The sequence below is a fragment of the Necator americanus genome, chromosome IV (assembly GCF_031761385.1).
Source record: "Necator americanus strain Aroian chromosome IV, whole genome shotgun sequence".
Classification (NCBI taxonomy): domain Eukaryota; kingdom Metazoa; phylum Nematoda; class Chromadorea; order Rhabditida; family Ancylostomatidae; genus Necator; species Necator americanus.
The window spans coordinates 13,330,166-13,352,872 of NC_087374.1; the positions used below are offsets into that span (position 1 = coordinate 13,330,166).

General features: G+C 39.2%; 1 protein-coding gene across 2 annotated transcripts; it reads left to right on the plus strand.

The window, feature by feature from the left end:
- Nucleotides 1-1,171: 1,171 nt before the first annotated feature.
- RB195_001148 (uncharacterized protein) lies at nucleotides 1,172-22,529 on the plus strand (the record flags this gene model as incomplete). 2 transcript variants are annotated; one of them, XM_064197792.1, is made up of 11 exons in its annotated part: nucleotides 1,172-1,270; nucleotides 2,319-2,421; nucleotides 5,819-6,010; nucleotides 6,105-6,139; nucleotides 6,212-6,285; nucleotides 6,372-6,469; nucleotides 6,538-6,718; nucleotides 6,784-6,908; nucleotides 7,032-7,121; nucleotides 7,200-7,366; nucleotides 8,079-8,219. In XM_064197792.1, 11 exons carry the CDS (start codon nucleotides 1,172-1,174, stop codon nucleotides 8,217-8,219), a joined length of 1,305 nt encoding a protein of 434 aa, XP_064053673.1. The 2 variants fall into 2 exon arrangements, with proteins under 2 accessions (XP_064053673.1, XP_064053672.1); XM_064197791.1 differs by lacking the exons at nucleotides 6,105-6,139; nucleotides 8,079-8,219 and adding an exon at nucleotides 22,443-22,529 and having other exon boundaries at nucleotides 5,819-6,006.
- Between the last annotated feature and the right edge of the window lie 178 nt (nucleotides 22,530-22,707).

Sequence of the window (22,707 nt, forward strand, 5' to 3'; positions counted from 1 at the left end):
CACAAATTCATAGCCAGATGTCACTGTGAATAAGCATGGTTGAAATGCATGTCCAACTGTCATGCCGAGTTTCTTCTTTTGCTCTACTTTTCTTTTGACGGATTAAAAACACAAGGACTGTTGTAGACGCAGCTGTTCGTACGTCCACGTGAAATCCCTCAAAAAAAGAATGGATTGATAATGCGTAAATTTTGCGAAATAAAATGGTCGGAACAACACATAAAGGATGTTGTTGCCGAGCATTCTGTTCCTTCTTTTTCTTCGAAAATTATACATCATCAATCAATAACGTTTGCACATCTGTATTATCTCATACTTTTGTGCCCTATATACTTCGCATTTTGAAATTTTCTAGCATTTTCACGCTTCGCTGGACGCTGTTTGTTTCCTCTCCATTTTGAGCATTTTCCTCGCAATCTTAGTTCTTACTAATGTTATTCGTTCTTGCTCGTGAAAGTGTTGCAAAAGCTTTCTTTTTGTACGGCAACCTCTTCGTGGTGTGAGAGTTATCTGATTAATTAAGAATGTCTTAATGATCGCTATTCGATTTTTCTCCGGCGACAGCTGTTGCGGACATCATCCGGAGATTTCGAACATTCGGATGAAATGATGAAATATAACAGTTGACAGTTGCTTGAGGAATCGTTTTTAATCTTATAACTTTTGTTCTTTGGAATACTTAATTTTTCTACATTGTTTGTTCCATTTCGTTAACCAGTCGATAACTAGTGCACTGCAAGTGTCAGCATTTGTTGTAACCCAGTGCAGAGGGATGCAGCATTTGCGAAGTGTGCACTTTTTTTTTAGGAATTCAAACATCCATGCAGCGCTCTTATCGACCTTCTTTTATCAGTGTAAAAACATGCATTCTTTGGACTCAGTCAGTCTTCGTACTTTTTGAATTTCTAATCAAGTGGAATCATGGCGAACACTTTAACGAAAACAACGCTACATCCCTATAATATATAATATTATCGAACTCTGTGTAGCACCTTTCGAGTGAAATTGAAGCCATGTTTAGCAGCGATGTTGATGTCCTGGCATGATTAGACTTTTCATATATTTTGATGTGAAAGTATGATTATTTGTTCTGGTACATTCTACGAACGGTACTCTCGCCTATACTTCACCTGCAAGATCTTTCTAGTAGACACGGCCACTTTTTGCAGGGATGGAGCGAGACATAAGCGAGGCTCTTAGCCAGGTCCTACATGACAGCGGCTACGAATTCGTGGGGGACCGAATAGTCGAAGACAGCACAACTGTGCAGGTACGTTATGAGTTTTACATAGCCGCATACAAATGCAACGTAGGTGATTTTTTTTCGTTTTGTGGTTTTAAATATTAGCTCTGTCCTATTTGACATGACAGCAATCCGGTTAATTTCCGATGCAGCCCTTTTCTGTCCTATAATCGGGTCAGACCGACAAAAACTCGGTGCGGTTGCGTAAGCGGCTGTGCTCGAAGCGACGGTGGAGCTAGCGGCTGAGATCGAGATCGGGACCGTCGTGAACTGCAGCGATGAGTCGTGCTAGCAAGACTCCTCCTGGACCTTAACCTCTACTCTCCACCGCACTGCTTCGAGCGCTGCTCCCTACACAGCTGCACGGAGCTTCATGTCATTTTGACGCGACCATAAATAAGGATTGGAATGTAGTTTGGAAGTATCACAACGAAAACAAAAAACTCTCTACAATTTTAGTCATCAGCTGGGACCTCCATAGCTGATCAGCTAAACGGAAAGTGCAACTATTTGCAATCATAAAGGATAAAAAAGATGGATTTCTTAGTGCTTATCAATCCGATTGGAGTATGACAAAGCGTTCGACTTTTGTCCAGAATCGCTTGAAGTTCGTGAACGAATATGTTGCGTATGCAAATATTTGCCCTGGGCAAGCGATGCATCAGTTCAGAGTTTTATCCTCCTAGATGAATTCGATATCAATGTATTTGTACCGTAGGAACGGTTTACGGTCTGGCTAACCTAAGGCGGTTTCGAACCCCCTCAGCTATACGCGCTCGTTTGCAATTTCCATACGACTGTTGGAATAAAATCGCGTAGAATGAATTAACGAAATTTGAAATTTTTTTTTGTTCCTTGCACTTGTGCGACTGTTGAAGTAAGCTTCACGCGTTTTTAATCCATTTTAATCCTGGAACTTTAATATCGTACATTTGGGTTTCCAACATTTTGCCACAAAAAAAATAGAGCTCGTATGTCGTTTATATAGGTGGGAAACGTTCTCGTTGAAGTGTTGTTGAGATGCTGGTGTGTCTCACGGCGATTAGACTGTTACGAAGAATTTTGTAAATAACAGGTTAAAAATCCCGCTGCCCGGAAAACTGGTGAGGAAATAGAGGTGCTCTACACACGGACAACACAAGTCCTTTCACAACCGAACTCGGATGACGAGAATCTAGGTAAGAATTGTGGGTTTTAATATGCATTTCTTTGCCACGTATATATTAAATTGCTATCTGTTACTTTTCTGGACTACTACCTCCAGGACCACTACATATAAACATTTCAGCCTTTTCAGTTTTAGAGAGTTATCCTTGCATTGATTCTTGATTCTGAAAGGTTATCCTTGTAAAAAAGCGTCATATCGGCATGAATCACGTGAATCTCATTGCTCCAAAAGACCGCCTTACAGAACAAGTAACTATGCAAATTTGAGAGAAATTACAAAGTCTACAATAGAACTTAGGCCCAACTGGATTTAGTGACCTATTGTTACAGAGTCTTAACCTACTTCAGTGCTTTGCAGTATCGAAGTAATAAGTTGCTATCTAGGTGATAGGGCGAAGGTTGCTGATTCAAAAACAAATTACAAACTTTAACCAATCATAAAGACTCCATTACGGACGCTCTCAACGAGCAGCGCAAAAATTACAACGTAAATTACTTGGTAACATGATTGATGATTTGCCACTCTTCCTGGTAATGCAGTTATAGCATGATAAATGACAGTACTGAAATCAAATCAATCAATTTGGAATGACACCACACAAATTTCCATGGCGTTCTTCGCATTTGAAACTTTGAAAGCGGAAAGGAAGCTTTTTGGGAACTGCTACAAGACGATCAATTGTTCGCATCCTAATCTATTCCCAGATATTTTTCACTGTCTGGTCATTTTCTCTCTCAATGAAAATATTCACTGATTATTCTAGAGGATTTTCACAAGCGGAAAAATACATTCTAATTTCACATTCGTACTAAACGCCTATAGAAGTTGCGAAAAGCATGCTCCATATTTTTGTTTTTTGTTTTTCCTTGTGTGGTGTAAAAGGAAGTGCAAGGAGCCACTCCGCCTTTCTCTAGAAGTGAAGGGAGTCGGATGCGCAGTTTCGACTATCGGATCTATGTTCGAAAAGAAACAGATCCAAGACATTTGTTAAGCGACTTTGGTGTAGCGGTCATGATGTTAGACAGTCTCTCGTATGCAGCTGCAACATTGTTATGATGGATTTGCTTCTTTCTCGCGTGCTCCATCTACATACCATCAGAAGATGGTGTTATTTCCAGATGTTGAGTCATTGCTTGCAGTATTCTCTGAGCTTCGGATGGGATACTGTCCGACTGCGAAGTTCTTTTTCTCATAAATCAATCATTTTGTGGAGGTCAAAGCTGGATGATACAAAAAAGATTTTAGGAAGAATATTCCTGACTTGGACTTTCGAATAAAACTCGAAACAGCATTATTATCCGGTTAGCAAAGTCTCTGCTTTGCTAGTCAAGTGTCAGTTTTTCGCACGTTGCGATATATTGATTTCATAGGGATTAAAGTTTGGGATAAGCCACGCAGAAGTACGGAGGTTTTGGAGGTATTCCTATTTAAGTGAGTTCGAACCAAAGTTTTTGTATGTTAAGAAACTGCAGCTGTAACGTTTACACCTACAAAACAGGTCGACGTGAATTGTCAACGATTGTCGATAATTGCCCGAAGGAATTTCCCGTTACATGCCGATATCCGCACTCAAATATCCCCAGAGTTTTGGTCGCATTATGCAAACCCTAGGTAGTATGTCTGCAAGGAAAGCACAAAAAAAAAACAGATGAAATCGATTGCTGCTTGAAGATATCGTCTGCGGAATACACATTGCTATGCAAAGGGTCGGTCCAATGACCAAAGCTGAGATCTTCTTGATCTTTGGGCGCCCGTGGAAATCCGCGTCGGACGGACTGAGACATTTGCGCTCTGTATAGTAGGACTACCAAGGCACTGCTAGAAATGTCTCATAAGTGAACAGGATGTCGATCTTGAACTGGATCCAGAGAATATCATCTCTCTTGTGGTTCGTTGTTTCATTGCGCGCTAAAAGTGTCATGTGAGCAACGCGAGAGCAATGGTCATCAGTTGCTGTGTAATACCCGACAACTTTCAGTTATCATGTGTTTCCTTATATCTGTCGCTCAATGTGTTAGCGAGGGACATGCGGGGAATACTTAAGAACATCTGTTTCCATCCATTTTTTCTTATTTTCTGCTATATTCGTTTATTTAGGCAAAAATATGGTCCTTAGTCATCCATACTCCCACTTTTTTATTCCTAATTTGCATAAGTCAACTTTATGGTCTCAACTATCTGGACATGGTTTGCGTTTAGACAGTTTTGAGCTAAGTTATATTCAACTGCGAGGTGTTGAAAAAGTGTGGAAGATACCTAGATGATGAGTGGAGTTGCGTAGGGCTGCATTTGAACTGGTTCGCGACAGAGTTGTTCATAAAGGTCTCCTAATCCGCTTTCATATGAAAAGTTCCATTGTCATTAAAACAAACTTATCATCACTTTTGGTATGCTTTGTACTAAAAATAGTTATGTCCTGAAAAAAAAGTGGAAGAAGAAATCTAGGATGCGGCCAAACAAGATTCTCTTCTACAACAGATCAATTGCGAAATCGGAAGAGTTCATATCACATTAGCTCCTGATTTTTCACCATCTCCGTTAGAACTCCAAATCGGTTTGTTCTTCACTGGATCTGATAAGTGACAATGCAATTAACGGTCAAGAAACTTGCGCTGGGTAAATTCTCAATGCCTTTTTTCTAAGGAAGAAAGCGGTCAGCGATCGAAGAAGTTAAAGAGAACTTTCCTGAGATGATCGTTGTTTTCGAACTTCTAGAGAGAATGCTGCTTCACGAGTCTAAAAAAAACCGTGGTAGGACGCTTTCAAGTCGGAGCTACTTTTGGAATTGCGATTTTGCGATTGCTTCGCTTCGGAAGTGCAGGCTCCACTTTGCTTCCTCTGCAGACTTCGGAGGACAAACTCGTGTTTTAGGAGAATTTAAACTACATGACTTTTGCCTTTTCTGTCGGCATCGTTAATATTGTGTGCAATAAATTATATAATATGTAATTAATTGTATAATTTATTGGTTTCTTGAATGCACCGGTAGTTTTTTTTTTATAATTCCTTAGGATTGGCTTACAGCTTTCGCTGATGCACCGCTTTTGTATGTTGCTTATTCATTTCTATCAAAAATTAGTCTCTACTGACATCGGCTCTCCTCCGTGGTAGAATATTCAACAGCATTGTTGGATAGTTTTGGTATACACTCTTAAATTTTTTCCAGCTCGTTTCATAAATAAAGATAGAAAAGTATCAAGACCTTGAAAAAGTTGGAGATTTAGAAGTGCAGAAGTGCACCACTCTAATCAAATTTGTGTAATATGCTGAATTATTTCAACTGAAGTTGACCATTTTTGTCTTGAAAATTTGCAGTCTTGAAATTTTCGTCGTCTTGTCACGCTACAAATTTTGCCCCTTACATTTACTATTTCGCACGTTGGACATGTATGAAAGTTTTATTACAGAGGCATTTTCCGACTCAGAAGTAACAAGTCGCTGCAGAACTAGCTCTGTTGGTCGGGGAGCATATGGTAGCGATGATGAAGGAAGAAAGCATACAGTACTGAGATATAGAAGACGTCGAGGTGGTCAGTGGAGACAGGTTCAACGAACTGATATTTCTGCCCGGAAAGGAGATGAGGATGAGCTAGAAGTTAGTAGATTGAGATTTTCTGGAAGCTTATTTCGATGATAGCTCTCAATCGTCTTTTCTATCTCTTATATTCGTGATTTTTCCGGTTGATGTGACAGAGGAGTGCTCAGAAACAACTGGTATCGTGACAAAAGTGAGTTATTTCTCTTTTTTTTAAATTAAATAATATTCCCCTAGTGATTTCAAAAATGTTTGTCCTATCCAGACTTATGAGGCGCGCTGGAAAGTGTTGAAATACGAGCATTTGCCAGAATGGCTGCAAGACAACGAATTCCTACGGTTAGTTCTCAGATTTTTGTTCTCTTAATCGGAGAATTTTACCATATCGAGAAGCAAGATTTGCCTATTTATTTGCTTTATTTTAGTCATGGACATCGACCACCACTTCCATCTGTTGCTGAATGTTTCAAAAGTATCTGGTCTCTTCATACTGAAACTGGAAACATTTGGACCCATCTTATTGGTGGGTTTTGTTGCTTGGAACTGAATGAAGGATTTTTCTCGTATGGAGTCAGATCACGATTTTTTCAGGATGTTTGGCATTTTTTTGCCTTGGTGTTTGGTTCCTCACCCGACCAGATAATCATATTCAGTGGCAAGAAAAGATAGTATTCTCCTTCTTTTTCGGTGGTGCCGTACTTTGCTTGGGCCTGTCATTCGCATTTCATACACTATGTTGTCACTCCATAAACGTTGGCAGGTTTTTCTGCAAGTGAGTTTCTGTTATGATCTTGAACATTTTATTTATTGTTTATGGGAGATTGGTTTTCTTTAAAGACTTGACTACATGGGCATTTCTCTACTGATAATTGGATCGTTTATCCCCTGGATTTACTATGGGTTTTACTGCCGTATGGAACCAAAAATCACTTATATAGCTATGGTTTCTGTTTTAGGAGGAGGTGAGTTCATATGGATTGGTCTTCCTTCTGTTAACAGAATATATTTCTGAGGGTTCTGAGTTTTTCAACTACCTGCACATTAAACCATGTTTCTTTATATTTGTGAAGAGTGTGGCGGTTTAGGTGCTATTGTTGTTTCACTGTGGGACAAATTCAGTGAATCTCGCTTCCGACCTTGGCGAGCAGGAGTTTTCGTTGCGATGGGACTGAGTGGTAATTTTCTTTGTACTTTTTGTGTACTACGAATTAATGATAACGCTTTGCATGATGTAATTTCTTTCATTTACCTAGGTATCGTCCCAACAGTGCACTACATAATCACTGACGGTGTGCGTTCTTTATTTGAAGACAACGCCTTTCATTGGCTCCTTCTAATGGCTTTCCTATATCTACTTGGGGCTCTTCTCTACGCTACAAGGACACCGGAGCGATTTTTCCCCGGGAAATGCGATATCTGGGTAAGTGTTATAACATGCAGAGGCACCTTTTATTTTTTTAAAGTCTTTGTTGTCTGGAACTTAGTTCCCCTGAAAGAGTGCTTCAAACAGTTGCTTTGTTCTTTGTTTGAGACTTCTCCTGGATCAACAGTAACATCGGAACTACACTTTAGACTTTAGATAATCTAAAGCGCAGTTTCAATGTCACTTGTGATTGATAATGATTGATTGGTCTCATAAATATTCGGCTGTTAGAATGCTCACTTTTCAAAGAAAAAACTTTGAGAGAACTTGCAATAAGGAATCACAGGCAGAGCAAAGGGAAATTCTATAAGAGCTAAGTTTCATATTTTCTTGGGAAAAGAGAAGGTTAGTGAGAAGGTAAGGGTCGAGCGAGTGCAAACGAAAATGTCAATACAAAAAGTGACGGTTTTTTCCAAGGTGTTCAACAGAAAATCGAGATAAGAGAGTCCTTGTATCCACTTTTTTAAAATAGAGATAAGGGACTTCACATTTGAATGATTTCGTTACTGTATTTCCCACTTTCGAAATGTACTTTGTAATGTCATAACCTGTAGTGCCTTTTATGACACTTTTTTTGAATGATGTGAAAATCGAGTTAGTACACATTTTGAGACATAGTAAAGGCGGTCTTCTGGTAACACTTTAAGAGTTTTTATTTACATTTCAAGCACTTGTTGAGGGCTTTTTTTAGGGGTTATTTCTGTTTCAGTTCCAATCCCACCAACTGTTCCACACGTGCGTGGTTATAGCTGCTTTCGTTCATTACTTTGGAATCTCTGAGATGGCATGGATGCGGCTGAACGATCAATGTCCATCCGATCGTATTTTTAACCAGCATGATGAACTATAGGTAGAAATTGCATCTATGGTAGAGTGTTTATTGTACTCACCTCGAGTCATTTTTAACCGACCTCGACTAGTCTTTAACCTCAGTGCCGAGACCACTTGGTTTCGTATTTCCTCAAACGTATATATCTCCCTCTTCTGATTCTCCGGTGCGCCAATCTACTAGTTGAGAGCATATATTTACTGAGCAGTTAAAATTAAGGAAGTAGTAGAGTTGCATTCTAATATGTAACCTTTATTCGTTCATCTCTATAGCTCACTTGATTTTCCCTGACACTCACTTAATTGAAGGTTCTTCCTACTTCTGCACTATCCCTTTGATGTACTGTGACCTTGCGTATTAAATGCGATTGTTTAAGTAGACGGTGTGCACTTGCCTTTGTCGTTGAGTGCTAAAAGATGTTTGTGCGATTAATCTGAGGGAAGCTAATAAGATTGTGTTGCTGACTGTTTTGAATTCTTTAGCGTTTGCAACTTTATTTCATTTATATATAAGGTCTCTTCTTGCTGTTTTCTTTTCGATACTTTCTAGGGCACTGCAGTGATGCAGTAGGTCCACGAGCCATTTTATAAAGGCAATTCAAAAGTCGAAAATGGTGCGAAAAATATACTACTGAAACCTATGGGGTAAAGAGGCTGCCGTAGATTTTCAAGCGATCATGCCTTGGCTCAGGAATTACCTGTGGAGTGTATCTTAAAGGCCTTGAGGGGATTTCGGTGGGTATTCGTATACGGGATGGAGACTACGGAGAGGGGGGGTTCGTCCATTTCTTCCTGATTGCCGTAAAAACGACCCGAAGATACGGCTTTTCTTTTGGCGCACCATTTTGTACAGAGGTTCGATTGAGCGCGCCAGTCTTGTGGCGCCGCATCTTCCGGGCCGTTTTTACGGCAATCAGGAAGAAATGGACTGAACCACCCCTCTCCGTATCTCCCGTCCCGTATCGAATACTCCCCCTTTCGTGGGGTGATGCCTTTAAGGAGCTCTGTTGTCCTCGTCTCCCGAACTCTAGGTCTAGCTCCTCGTCTCCCGAACTCTAGCTGGCTCTACCTGCCTGCCAACGATCCTACGCTGCATCGTGTCACACTCCCATTGAGGAAGATCTTTGTGTTCTTCAATAGTCACACAACTTTGTTGAAAACGCTAGAATATAGTTCGCTAGCCACTGATATGTCTCAGAAAATCGGACATTTACTAGAATTGTCTGTTGGGAATTTTGCCGGAATGCTTGTGTTTTCGGTGAGGAACTTCACTTACAAAATTTAAAGCCATCAAATGTGTTTTGTGTTGCTTGTGGTATGGTTGGAAATTAGTGTGGAGAGGGGGGGGGGGGGGGAACCGGTGATCAAGTCAGTGTTTTTATCCTCCCAGGCAAGTCTGGTGCCAATTTATCGACCCGAGAGAGATGAAAGGCTTGGTCAGCACTAGAGCGCTTTCGAACCACCGGCTATGTGGGTGCAGCGGACCTCTAATCGACTGCACTACACCCGTCCTACATCATAACATTTCTTTTCACATATCGGGATGAGTATGATCGTCATCGTGTGGGTTCCAAGATTTTTTTGTAGCCTAAGCGCTCTCCACGTGAAAAATCACGAATGATGTTGCAGTTTTGGAACAGGTGAATACATATAAAACGGAAGAAAGTGGCGAAAAGTTGGTCGCATGGATGGGGGAATAAGTGTTCGAGACGTTGTATCACTGATCTCTAGAGGGAAAAAAAACTCGATTTGAATAGGTGTCTAATTTCCCTAAGGATGATAACTAGACAAGATTCGTCCCTTCACTCCTGTTGGACCACCACACAACTTAGTACGTCATGTAGTATTAAGTGCGCAGTTTTTCAAATGTCATATTACTGTATGTAGACTCGTAATTTGTAATTATTCTCCTTATTGCTGTATTTGATTCAGTAGTTCCGAAGACTTTGGTTGGTGTCTCCTCGACCAAATCCGCTGGCTACATAATGTCTCGGAAACGTCTGTGGAGCCTCTTTACCGTTTCCCGTAGAATTGAACACTCAAGGGAACGCCTCCGAACGGCGCACTTTTCTGTGTAGTGTTCTAGTGTAGAGATCAACGGAAGCAGAGCTGTGGTGAAAAGGTGCTGCATTAGCGTAAGTTCAGACTATTCAAAAACACCGGTCACCCAACGCCGTGCGAGGCCTTCCACGAGCCCCGTCCAGTAGTGGTTGGTGGAGTCGTCTACTGAATGGTCACGGTTCGACCAGTGCACCATCCCGGCTCGTCCGGAAACCCAACCGGAGCGCTGGCCATTTTCCAGTCATCTGAAACGAAACGAACTTCGAAAATCTATCTTTTTCCATTATAATGTAAGCAAGATGGGAAAATGAGAAAAAAAATATTGCCTTGAAATTCTCATCGGTTCTTAGGAGAAATGGGGGTAATAATTTCACAGAATTCTAAGTTATTCAGAACAAGGAATTTAGGATAGTTGATTTGGACACATAGTAAACGCTCTAAAATTTCATAGGAACAGTGAGGATAGAAATACAGTTGCACATTATTTGCAATTCATGCAGACAACGAACGGCAGTTACTAGTAACGACGACAGTAAGAAAGGAACAGTTAGCCATAACATCTCAACGGTACGAATAACAATACTAAGAAGAAAGTAACAATACGGCAATAAATCTGCTGTGCATACATTTAAGAAGGTAACTTTGAAGAACTTAATGCTACAAAAGAAGAAAAAAGCAAGCATTGCAATCAACGTAAACATAATGAATAAATATGACTCAGCTAACGCTCATTAAGTCATCTTCGTTAGTGTTCCTTGAGCGCGGCTCCTTAGAGCTACGTTAAAAACAATAAAAAAAAAGGAGTTAACATCTATCCATATGTATAAGCTCACGACTTTCAGCGTAAAAGGCAACGCATTACGAAATCGATACAATGTTTGGAAACCTGATGGGAAGTCTTAATAAATAAATAGTAATCATGCTATATAATAACGCGCTTAGTCCGTGTGTGTGTGTGTTTGTGTGTGTATATATATATATATGTGTGTGTATATGTGTGTGTGTGTGTGTCACGAAAATGTTCCATAATGATGCCAAGCGCTGCACTGGTGAAGTGCCGAACCGTCGCCATTTAAATGATAGGCGAACACTCTACCTTTTCACCACTGCCCAAAGCTATTCAACTGTGTATGTTTGCTTTGATAAGGGAAGTTAGTTTCTCTCATATGTTAGTGAGGGTAAATAAACTTTTATGTGAATGTATACTTCCAAATTTGCAAACTATCATACTATATAATAATGGGCTCATTCAGGAACATGTGTGGGTCAGTATATGTGTGTGTGTCTCAGTCGTGAAATTCCAAAAGAGAAGGAGACGAACACTGGCGTCGGTTTGCGTCGAATTCTCCTCCGGAGTCAGATAGCTGTAAAATGGAGTGGGACGGGTCCCACGAGATCAGAATGGTGCGCCGGTGCCAGAAAGCTATAGAGTGGGGAAGATGGGTTCCACTGCGACGGATTGGTGTGCGGGAGCCCCAACGCTGTAGAATGGATTTCCATGGTTCCTTCACATGTCTATTTTCCAGTATGTTTCTATGATGCTGCCAACATCCTTTCTTCAAAAGAGGAAGTGCACGTGCGAACTGCAGCTTAGATGCAGTACATAGTAGGTAACAGTTTACGCGATCTGACGCAGAACGTTATTTCTATTGCTACGATAGTGATATTCATGTCATTCCACGTTGGCACATCATTCTTTGCTAATATGTAGCTGAGAACAGAGGAAACTCATACTTCGAGTGATGTTTCCAAATTGTGGAGGTTTGAGAGAAACATATTCTCCAAATATAGAACTGAGCATTTAGGAAAAATTTTTCATCTATGCTTAAATTTTCATGTAAAAAAAGAAAGCATTGGTAGAAAAAAGCAATTCTAATTTTACAAAAATGTCGCTACTGTTATTTCTCATTGAAGTCTGGCTTCAGCCGGACGTTCAGGCTGGTAAATAATTATCATAGTAATCGTACTGAAAAACGGTGCGGAAACCGCTTCAGTCCTTACAAGAGACGTTAGAACGTCTATCTTTGTACATGGTCCGGTCTTCTCAGCAGCCTATTCATTGGTTTCACTTGAATAAGCCCTCGTTGACGTTCGACCACTCGCACGTAGGTGCGCTGCCTGTGCAGGAGTGACGCGTTTCTACGTACCTCGTAAGAACGAAGGTTGTTCCCCACGCGATTTTTTAGAAAGATGAGGGGGAACTCTGTGAGACCACGCTCATGCTCGTAATCTACAACCTGAACCCTAGATTTTCCAGTGGATGTCCACACTCAATTTTGTGATAGGAAGCCTTTAACATCTACCTGCTATCCATATGGATAGCTTCACGACTTTGATCTTTAACTTGTTGACACGCTAACCACGTGAATTTTTTCTTTGGGACCAGGCGCAGATTATTGGCGATTTTTCACATGGGAATATTGATACGTTTGTCGTTTACATTAATTTCAGTGATCTGGCATTGCGTACACGAGCAAAAAAAAACCTGATGAAAAAAGTAAAGGTAGTCTTTGTGGTTGAGGTATCAGCAAACCACGAATATGGTAACTATGCTAAACAAAACTATTGAATATATGTATTGATTTTTATGAACATTCCATCTAGATACATCAATACCTTGGCTACAGAGGTTTTGGCCTGTTTTGACCACGAATATGATAATTACACACTCTAAGCAAAAACCGATCTTCATTTGTTTTTCGGACCTAGTGGAACTTTATCCATTGTAGTTCCTGTGCATATTAGGTACACCATAAGAAAAGTTCAGACATCATATAAAAAATGAGAAGTATTTTTCTACGAGCTAATTATTACCGGGATGGGTATGCTGAGTAGTGGATAGACGGAAACAGACAACTTACGAAGAAGATATTAGGTTGTGTCTAAAAACTTCATTGCTAATAGATGCTAGCAAATGTTTTCCTCTGTCTTGCAGAAGTTTCCTCATGCAAAGTACAAACATTACCAACATTGACATCTCAAATGAATGCAAAAAGCAAATTTTCTCAAGAATGTTCTGTTTTCCCCACTTAACATTCCATTTTACACAAAAATAAAATGCAAAAAAATATATAAAATTAAGGATCAAAAGTTCGGTTCGAAATAAAAATTCAATCAATTTCTATAGTTGAGCGATTGATCAAACCTATGGATAAGGAGTGTTGTTAAGTCGTGAACTCAGCGCAGTGGTAATGAAAAGAGAATTTAAGCAACCAGACATACACATTCATTTCTATAACAAATTTGGAGATTTTTTTGCTGCCCCACGAGTTCATGTGCACTTCGGATCAAAGAGTTGATGAGAAGGGCATGGAGGCTCTCTGTTCCATTAGTTTCAACACTATTTTATAGCGATGTATTAGGACTCTTGTACGAAGTATTACATTTTTGAAAGCTAATTCGGTTCTCTTTCTTAACCTTTGCCCTAAATTTAATTAAAATCGTTTTTTCCAAAATAATTTGATTTTTATTATCAGATTTCCAATTACAATTTTTGTTAGCCACACACACATCTTGGTTCCTCTTTTTTTCTGAGGCTGGTGTTGCCGAAACGAAGTTTTTGGAATCAGCGTCGTACTGTGCATTCGTTGATACTTTCCTGGCCCGATGGAAGGAGATTTGACGAGAATTATTATTGGACAGCTGAAAAAAATCAAATTCTTTCGGAAAGGGATTTTATTTAAATTTCACATGTATTAAAATTAGAGAGAGCATGAAATAAGCTTCTCAGCAATGTGTAGTAATTTCCAGGACAAAAAACTCTTACTTCGTTGCATGAGCAACTACATATCTTTGGGTGAGTAGCTACTCACTCGTCTATTCAAGGAGAAGACATGTTAGCGCTGCACAAATCCACAAATTACGGGCTGGGAATCAACTTATCTAGTTCCGTTTTCTGATTCATGAAATGTCAACGCCACAACCCTCAAACAGGTCGCAATTAGGCCCTTAATGAGGTACGCGAAGAGGTTTGATCTCGTCGAACTGATGGACGGACGGTCAAGAGCCGGCTTGCACGAGCAACTCGTTTCGATCTACGGAAAGGAGTGCGCGGGCACTACTTGTGATTTATTCGTCGGCGCCTTCCGCTTCTCTGAGATGGCAATTTCAGTTACAGCTCCATCACAGTCACTTCCATAGCTTGATCATTCCTCTATAGTTTGTTTTTCATTTCCCTGCATTTCTTCGCGGTCGATAATAAAAACGAATTGCTAATGAAGGTATTTTTGGGCAGTTCCCTTTCTTGAATTATTTAGTTAGAAGAGCTTGAGGGGAGTTTACGTCTACACTGAATCTCACGAGTTTTTTGATCGATATTATGGGAGCCAGCTATGGATCTATTTTGCAAGCATTTCGACATAAATGTTTTTGATATTCTCAGCAGTTTTAACATAGTTAAAATGCGATTAATGGTACTATATGAAATTACTGGAAGCAACCTAGTAATCCAAATGGAAGGATAGACTCAAAAAAACTTGAGTTTTTTAAATTTTTTTTTCATAATCTACTATTTAAATCACCAAGGCTGGAATCGTACACGGAACTGCCTTCTTTTTGCTGCCTTTTCACTATGTATTTCCCCAGTATTTGTTTTGCATTTGTCCTTTTTGAGACGCCATTTGGCATAATAAATAAATAAATAAATAAATAAGTAAATAAAAAGATAATCTGCGTTAGAAGTTACGCTGATCCATCACATTTCGAAGTTTCTGATACCTTAGCAATTCTCTCACCTTCATTAGTACATATCCTCACTTGAGGAGAATCTCATCCAATCGAGGCTGGTTCATGAACTAAAGAGAAGAAAGAAGTGCAAGTCCTGCCTTATGGGGCCAAATTCGGAGAAGAGGATGGGCGAGGAATCAATGCATAGAACTCTATTCGTTTAATTTTGCTATTAGGCTCGATTTATGGGATGTGGCGCATGGATCGTTGTGGAAGAGCGTTTCAAACTGCAACCGTATGTATGAGAACTATGCTTCACATCTGAATTGAATTCAGCGGTGAAGGCGGAATTTTTCAGATGTTATGTCAACAGATGAACTGTTGCCTAGTTATATAAATTCACCAGCTTTATTAAAGTACCCTGGAGTTTATTACCTGTAGCATGCGTAAATATTGAGTTTCATGGACGAAATTTGATAGCAACACGTTCTTTTAGTTTTCCTATTTATTCATTCTTTATAATTCTGTGGAAAAAATAATTCTTCATTTTTTCTAATGTACATAGTTTGTAATTTTTCATTGCTGCAAGTGTAAGATCTCGCAAGCACAGCTCTTCTTTTTTTAAAGCGCAGCCAACTTCTCTGACGCTTTTTTAGCCTGAATACAAAACGTTTAGTGTGCAAAAAGTGGAATAATATTGGTTAAACAACTGCAAACATCCGCCAGTGCACTATATTCTACGGTAGCATGGGAATTGTGCAACGTTTTCATGGCCCACATCCACGGTTTTCGTTTAATGGACTTCCTTACTTATAGATCAATTATCAAAATATCAGATCTAATCAATTATCCACTGTTTTTTTTTGTCTAGAATTTGCCCAGTCATTGTTCTGCCAACACGTTTTGCTCTCACACATTTTCAATTTTCGTCCATCTGTCCTCTTTATCGTTATTCTTCTCCATTTCTATTCTTCCTTTTTTGTTCGCTTCGTGGATGAAAAGTGTGGACCGATAGTCCTTTCCTACGCAGACAACTTAACCTATCATATTAAGAGTGGAGGATTGATGGGAGGAAATATTGCAAAATTGCAAAATATTGCAGGACAGCGGAATATTTCTTCTCGAATATTCGACTTTTGACATCAGTATTGAAATTATAGGATGCTGTACAGAATGTATTTAGGTAACGGAAGTGTGAATGTTATTGACGAAGTTTGGGACTCTGCCTATTTTTAGGCCACAAATTTGCCAAAACGAAATTCTGGAAGTTTATTTGAAATCACCAACTCATTTGCTTCCGAATGGTGTTTTCAAAATTTAATTTTGCCTGTTCCCATGCATTCCGACGGTTTGCGACGAATTAATCCGTCTGAGACGGATTTAAGCAGAGAAGTTTTTTGCTGTGTTGTATTGATCACCTTTTTGAGAGCTTGAAATGAATGATTTGATCTACAGTTTAAATTTGAGTAAATAAGTAAATAAAAGTAAATCTCTTTACAAATAGACAGACAAAATTCTAAGCCTATTCCTCGTTGATTCGTTGATGAGCCTATGATTCGTTCGATGTCCCAGTTCAATCAAAGGAACCATTCAAAATGCATGTGGTGCGGGTCCCGGCGTCGTCAACAGACATTCCTCCTTTCGACGTCGTTCCTCCTTTCGATTCATCTTAGAGTTTTTGGCGAGCAACAAAACCGCCTTCGAACTTTAGGGTCCTTTCAAACCAGCGTTACAGATTGGTTCGTGTAGGTTTTCGACCTCTAACTGGAAATCAAATTAATTAAATTCAAATTTATGATAATTTTAGTATTAATGTTATCAGAAAATAATGAAATTAGATCAAACTACTAAGTAGTTAAAATCTCAAAATTAATAATATTTTTTCATTATTATGTATTTTGCACTAACTACTACTATTATTTAGTTTTTATAGTTTATGCGTGCTGTCCAATTTTTGATTTTCTACTATATTTGTAGAGGAAATATGATGGAAGGTAATGAAAATGAAAGTTTGAAGAGATGAGAATGAAATAAAATGAATAATGAAATAATTTAATGAAGCAATAGAAAAATCAATGAAAGAAATGTGTCCAAGCTCCTCTGGAAATGAAATTGCAAGGGAATGTTCACTTATTTATTTATTTTATTATTTATTTTTATTAGCTTCAGTAGAGTGACTACTCATACTGTAAGTCTTCTTAATTTTACTTGATCTTTTTGCAATTTCGGAAGCAGCGAAGTTTAATGATCGACTTAGTTTTTGGTTTTCGGCTACTCGACACGGCTGAGCTCCATCAGGACTCTTATTCGAACAGAGTTAGAGGATCTCGACTTCCGTCTACTCTTTGTTTTGCTGTCCGTGCTTGTTTGATATTTAAGCATTCCTTTCAAGATTAGTGCTGTACTTTTTTTCATAATACGATTGAATCCTCCTTGCAGTCAATTTTATTCAATTTAACTGGAGTCCAAAACCTCTGCTACGCCTTTGATTCGGATAAATCTTTGACTATCCCTGTCCTACCCAGTGGAAGGTGCAATTTTATAATTCTAAATGCATCCAAATTAATTTAGAAATGTTGATGCTAGCTTCTGCCCCTTCTAACTGGAAAATTTGTTAGGATTCTCTGTTAAATGATAACGACGGTCATTCAGCTAATGAATTTATTAAAAACGGAGAAGAATTTGGAGTTGAGCGGGTTTTCTTCAGATGCAGGGATGCTTCGAAGCAGTGTCGGTGTCCAGACAACTTCTTTTGTCTCCACATGGGGGCGCCGCATAGTTTGAGTCCCGGGAGAATAATTTCTCGTGAAAAGCCGCTTCATCCCAGCAGCTCTCGATGCTTCTACGCTCGATGCCAACAAAATAAAAATAGTTCCATGATCTTCTCGAATCAATCGCTAACTGATATATTTGTTCTTCTCTGGGTATCGATTTCTAAAAGTAAATAGCATAGGGCGTTATTTATTTCTTGTTGAAAATCCTAGCCTTAATCAGTGCTAAGCGAGAAGGTACGAATACGAGCGAGGAGGTGCGAGTTGAACCGCTGTTTTCTCCGTCTTCTCTGGCCTGGAATTCCTAATTGAAATCTTCCTTAAGATAGTGGGGTAATCAAACCCTCAGGGCGTTACACAGCATCATCATCGGCACCACCACAACATTTCGACGATTCCAAGTCTCGCGTGCTCATTAGAGGTATTAGATGAGTAATGAATAACAAACTCGCTTGAAAACGTACTCTTTCCCTGCTGCTGCTGATTCTATCCTTTTAGTTCAAGTTTTCAAAGAATGTTCATTATGAAATGTTCTTTCAATTTTGAAAAAAAAATCCGCCAGAGCAGGTAGTTCCTCCATTTAATTACAGCTTCTATGAAGATACTTTTGATAAACAGCAGTGGTCGGAACGGCTGGGGACGCTACCGTATCCGATTTCAATTATCTGAAAAAGTCATCGGTAGCTATGTTTTTTAATGCACAAGGGAAATGTCCAGAGAGAGCCATCCATCAAACACTGTTGCTTGATTTTTACATCCCTTTCGCCAAATTTTCTCATTTATTTTCTCTAATGGATTTTTTATTCCACAAGTATCATGTGCGTAAGGTTTAACCGTTGCGTATCGAAAGATGTCTCATGAATTCATCCTAAGTTTTTAGCTCTAATGCTTCTTCGAGTTCATTTTGTTGTTTTTTTAAAGAAAATTCCTTCTTACTGCAAGTAAGCTCTCTGGAAGGACCCCACACTTAATCATCCTTAACATAATCACTTACCTCACAGGGCCGAACTTTAATTTCATCCTGACAGTACGTGATTGAAAGCACTTTTAGGCTGTTTCTAAGCAGAATCAGCCTAGTCTAAGCTGTTTCGAATCCACTTTAAAGAGCCAGAATCGAATTTCTCCCATCCAAGGCTTAACTGTTCCAATCGTCGTAGCCTGCTGAAGGTCTTATGTGTCCTGCAGCATATTTTCCGGTATTCCGGGCTGACCGCGACCGATTTCTCATATTTTGGAGGTTAGTCGTACATTAGCCAACCATTCTGTTTGTAGTACTTTAAATTTCTAACACTCCAATCTATTGCGGTCCTTCTTCGATCGATCCTTTAATCCTGTCACCGTATTACTGTTCGGTTGACAATTCTTCACTTATTTGCCTGCATTGTCACCTTCATCAGCGGCGGATACAAGAATTGGTTGAGTTATCAATCCCGCAGTCTATTTTGATATCTTTGTATAAGTTACACAAAAAAGCCCTCTATTTCAAACAATCACATTTTTTAGATCCAATATACGACGGCTTCCGATTTTTGTTTGCTCAATGAACTCATATGAAAGGATTGGAGCGGCTAGCGCTTATCCTCCTGATTAGGACGGACAAAGTAGCAGATCATCCCAGACACATTAATTTTTGTAGGAGTTGAGAATCTCAAAAAGTTGCACTTCTGAAAGGGGACGGGCATGTCTTCATTAATTCCAATTTGAGACTCACCGCATGCTTCCCTTCACGTCCGTTAAAGGCATCACCCCACGAATCTGAGGTGGTGCAGATTTAGGGGGGAATTTAAAAAAGGGGGGGACATCCGTCCATTTCTCTCCGGTAAGTTTCTAACGCCGCGTCCTCCGGGTTGGAGAAGCCCTCCATCAATTTTTATCCTGCCGAGTGCACTTAGATGTAGAGACAAATTATTTCTTGCGATCATAAAATATACGATGGAGCCCGATTTCATGCATTTCCTTCTTCTTCACGACATGCATTCTCCTCCAGGGAATTGAATCCGAAGGGTCGAAAGTGGCACGCAAGTATAAGGAATCACTTTCGCTGCAGTTCTCTCGAAAATTCTCCCGAAAATCCAGTAGTTCGTATAGTTTTTGTTTATGACATCACATAGAACACCCAGAGTACAAGTGATATCATGGTGCTATCCATTTTGTTGTTGATTGAGAAATTTTGTGCTCTCTTTAAATCTTGTTTTGGTCCGACTAGTCTAACTTACAACTCTTGTCATGTCGTTATGACATGGGACATGACGGGACCCAAGAAACATGCCTAGTTCTTGCTCTTGTTCTTCTTTACCTCTATTGATACACGTATTTTACCCATCTTTATTTAAATATGATGCCTAAGGTGAATATATAGCATAAATAACAAAACAACAATAATAATAATAACTCCATACTATAAATAAAAAATATGATCTTTCTAGTGTCGTGTCATTAGTCACAGTACTCCCAGGAACCAATGTTCCTGGAGAAGATTCGTTTGTTGTCGATGGGGACTGCTGTCTTTTGGCTAGCAAATCTAATTTGAATTGTTTACATAGTTGAGGAAATTTGATTCTTACTTCGTCGGTGCACTTCTGATGCAGCGCGTGGACAGTGGCGCTACGATCCACCCACTCTACTCGTACTTTATCTCCGTTTTCTTTCGTCTACTTTTATTTGTATTAAGTAATTTTATGTAGGTAAAAAGTAATTCTAGGTGATCTTTTCTCGATGAGACCCATAGGCAGAAATACACGATGGCGTTCTTAATCGTTATTTCGTATGAGCACGACTGATCTTCAGTTAACGAACTGAATAATCCTTGTTCATTAGGGAGTCAGGCACTACGCTCGGCGATTTAAGAGGTTTAAAGGAACAACGAACACATGTGCTCTCGCATGTGCTTGCGTTTGCCCCTTAACTGAACCCGGAAGGGATCTGAGGATTATTCTCTCAGAGTGGCTGCCTATTTCCAGTTTTTTTCGCTTTTCTTACTTCTTTGCCATTAGACAACACTAAATTCTCTTAAATTCAACACAGATCGTTTATGTCTTTTTAAAATAATATATGGTACTGATAATAAAATAATAAACAAAACAAATACATAATATAAGAACAGGATAATATAAAACATCATAAATATAATAATAAAATACGACAATAAGCAATATAAAAGTAAAAAATATTAGAAATAAAACCGGAAAGAGCTTGCAGTGGGAAATACCGTCTTCACAACCGACCCACTTCGACACTGCCAGTGAATAAGCAGGCAATCCTTTTACTCCTCCGCAGCCACAAATTAGTTTCAGATTTCTAGCGGAGACAGCATTAAGCACCTTTCGGCACCTTTGCAAACCTTGAAATAATTGTCTAAGCCTATTTATTTATTTATTTATTTATTTTATATTTATTTATTTATAACTTGCTCATAAATTGCAAGTTGAACGCGCTGTTACACAAACGCAGAAGCTTCAATTCTAAAGATAGGTTTCTTTCCGAGAAGTGCTGGAGAATAATTAGCTAAAAGGAGCGGTTGCAACTGCACTGCGATAATTTGTGCGATGCTTGTTATTTAAAACAGAGGTTTACAAGAAAAATTCCAATAGCAGAAATAAAACAATGAGTTGATAGTGGTTCAGAAAAGTCGTTGATATCTTGAGAAAATATCACTTAAAATGTGATCCTTGAAAAAACTTTCCACTCGAGAAAAGTGCTAGTATTCAGTGGAGAAAGTTGTTGTTTAACTCAACAACGACAATACGGTAGGCGTAGGCGTTTGGGACAATTAGTTGTTACGCACGTAATCCAATTCATAGAATATTCTGCAGAGAAAAAAAAACTGACGAAGACCAGAAGAGAAGTGCTAGTACAAAATCGCTACCACTGATAATACCAACGGTGGGACCTAATCCCCTATAACCTCTACAGAGGTACAGTTTCCGACAGTAGAATTTACAGGGATCGACGTTAAAAAAAGGTTCAAGTCCTACATTCCATGAAAGTTAAAAAGCTCCCAGCTTTTTCTCAATTTCTACACCATTTACAGATTAACTTCTTCAGAACATCTTTGGAGTGTGCTTGTAGGTAATAGAAAAGCGTTTGACTTTGTTTCTAATTGTAGGGTACGGTACCTATCAACGAAAATTTTTTTCAAATGAAAGCACATTTGTCATATTCTATCACAAGGTTTTCGTATTTCTATAGAAACGTAGTGCCATCTACGATTTCGTTAGTTTTGTAGGCAAAAAAGTGTACTGCTCTGGGAATTAGAACAAATTTTTCATCACTTTTTCCTTTTTTTCATCTTTTGTACTTTTTTAAATTTTGCAATGGAAGAGTTCACTTCTTTCTTTCGAAAACTCCAGTTTTAAAGGCATCACCCCACGAATCTGAGGTGGTACGGATTTCGTGGGGTGATACCTTTAAAGGAAAAGACTTAAAGCGCCTAAACGTCGGTCATGACGGGGCATCGCTTCTAATGTTTCGGAGTATTTTCCTGAAAAGCAGATGCACTCAACATTTTACTGCAGTTTTCCAGACTCTTGTGGTTACATGTGCGAGACAACACACTTCTTTCCGTAGTCTTATCCTGTTTGCGTTGTTTGTGTAGGAGAAACACGCAGATATCCTGGCTCAGGAGTTCAATTTCAAAGAAAGATTCTCTGAGTTCATAGAAAGTTTCTAATCTCTAACCTCACGAAAAAAAGTTACAAAAACAATAGGTTCTCACTCTTTCACTGTTTTTCTAAGTTTACCGAGTTCAGGTCTTGGAAGATCCCCGTAAAACGGAAGAGTCATCCGAAAACAAATTTGTCACTGAATCTCCGAATGCATCGTTACCGTCGACCTAATAAATGTTGAGAAGATGAGGTCCCAAGTGTTCTATATTTCAGGCCTATTTACCTTTTATCGACCGTATCCAGTGAACAGAGCACTTTGATAAATTTTATACGGCTAATTCATTCTTCCTTAGTCGTTTTGCAGTCAACAAATAAAACTTCCATGAAAACTAGTGATGCTAGCGTAATT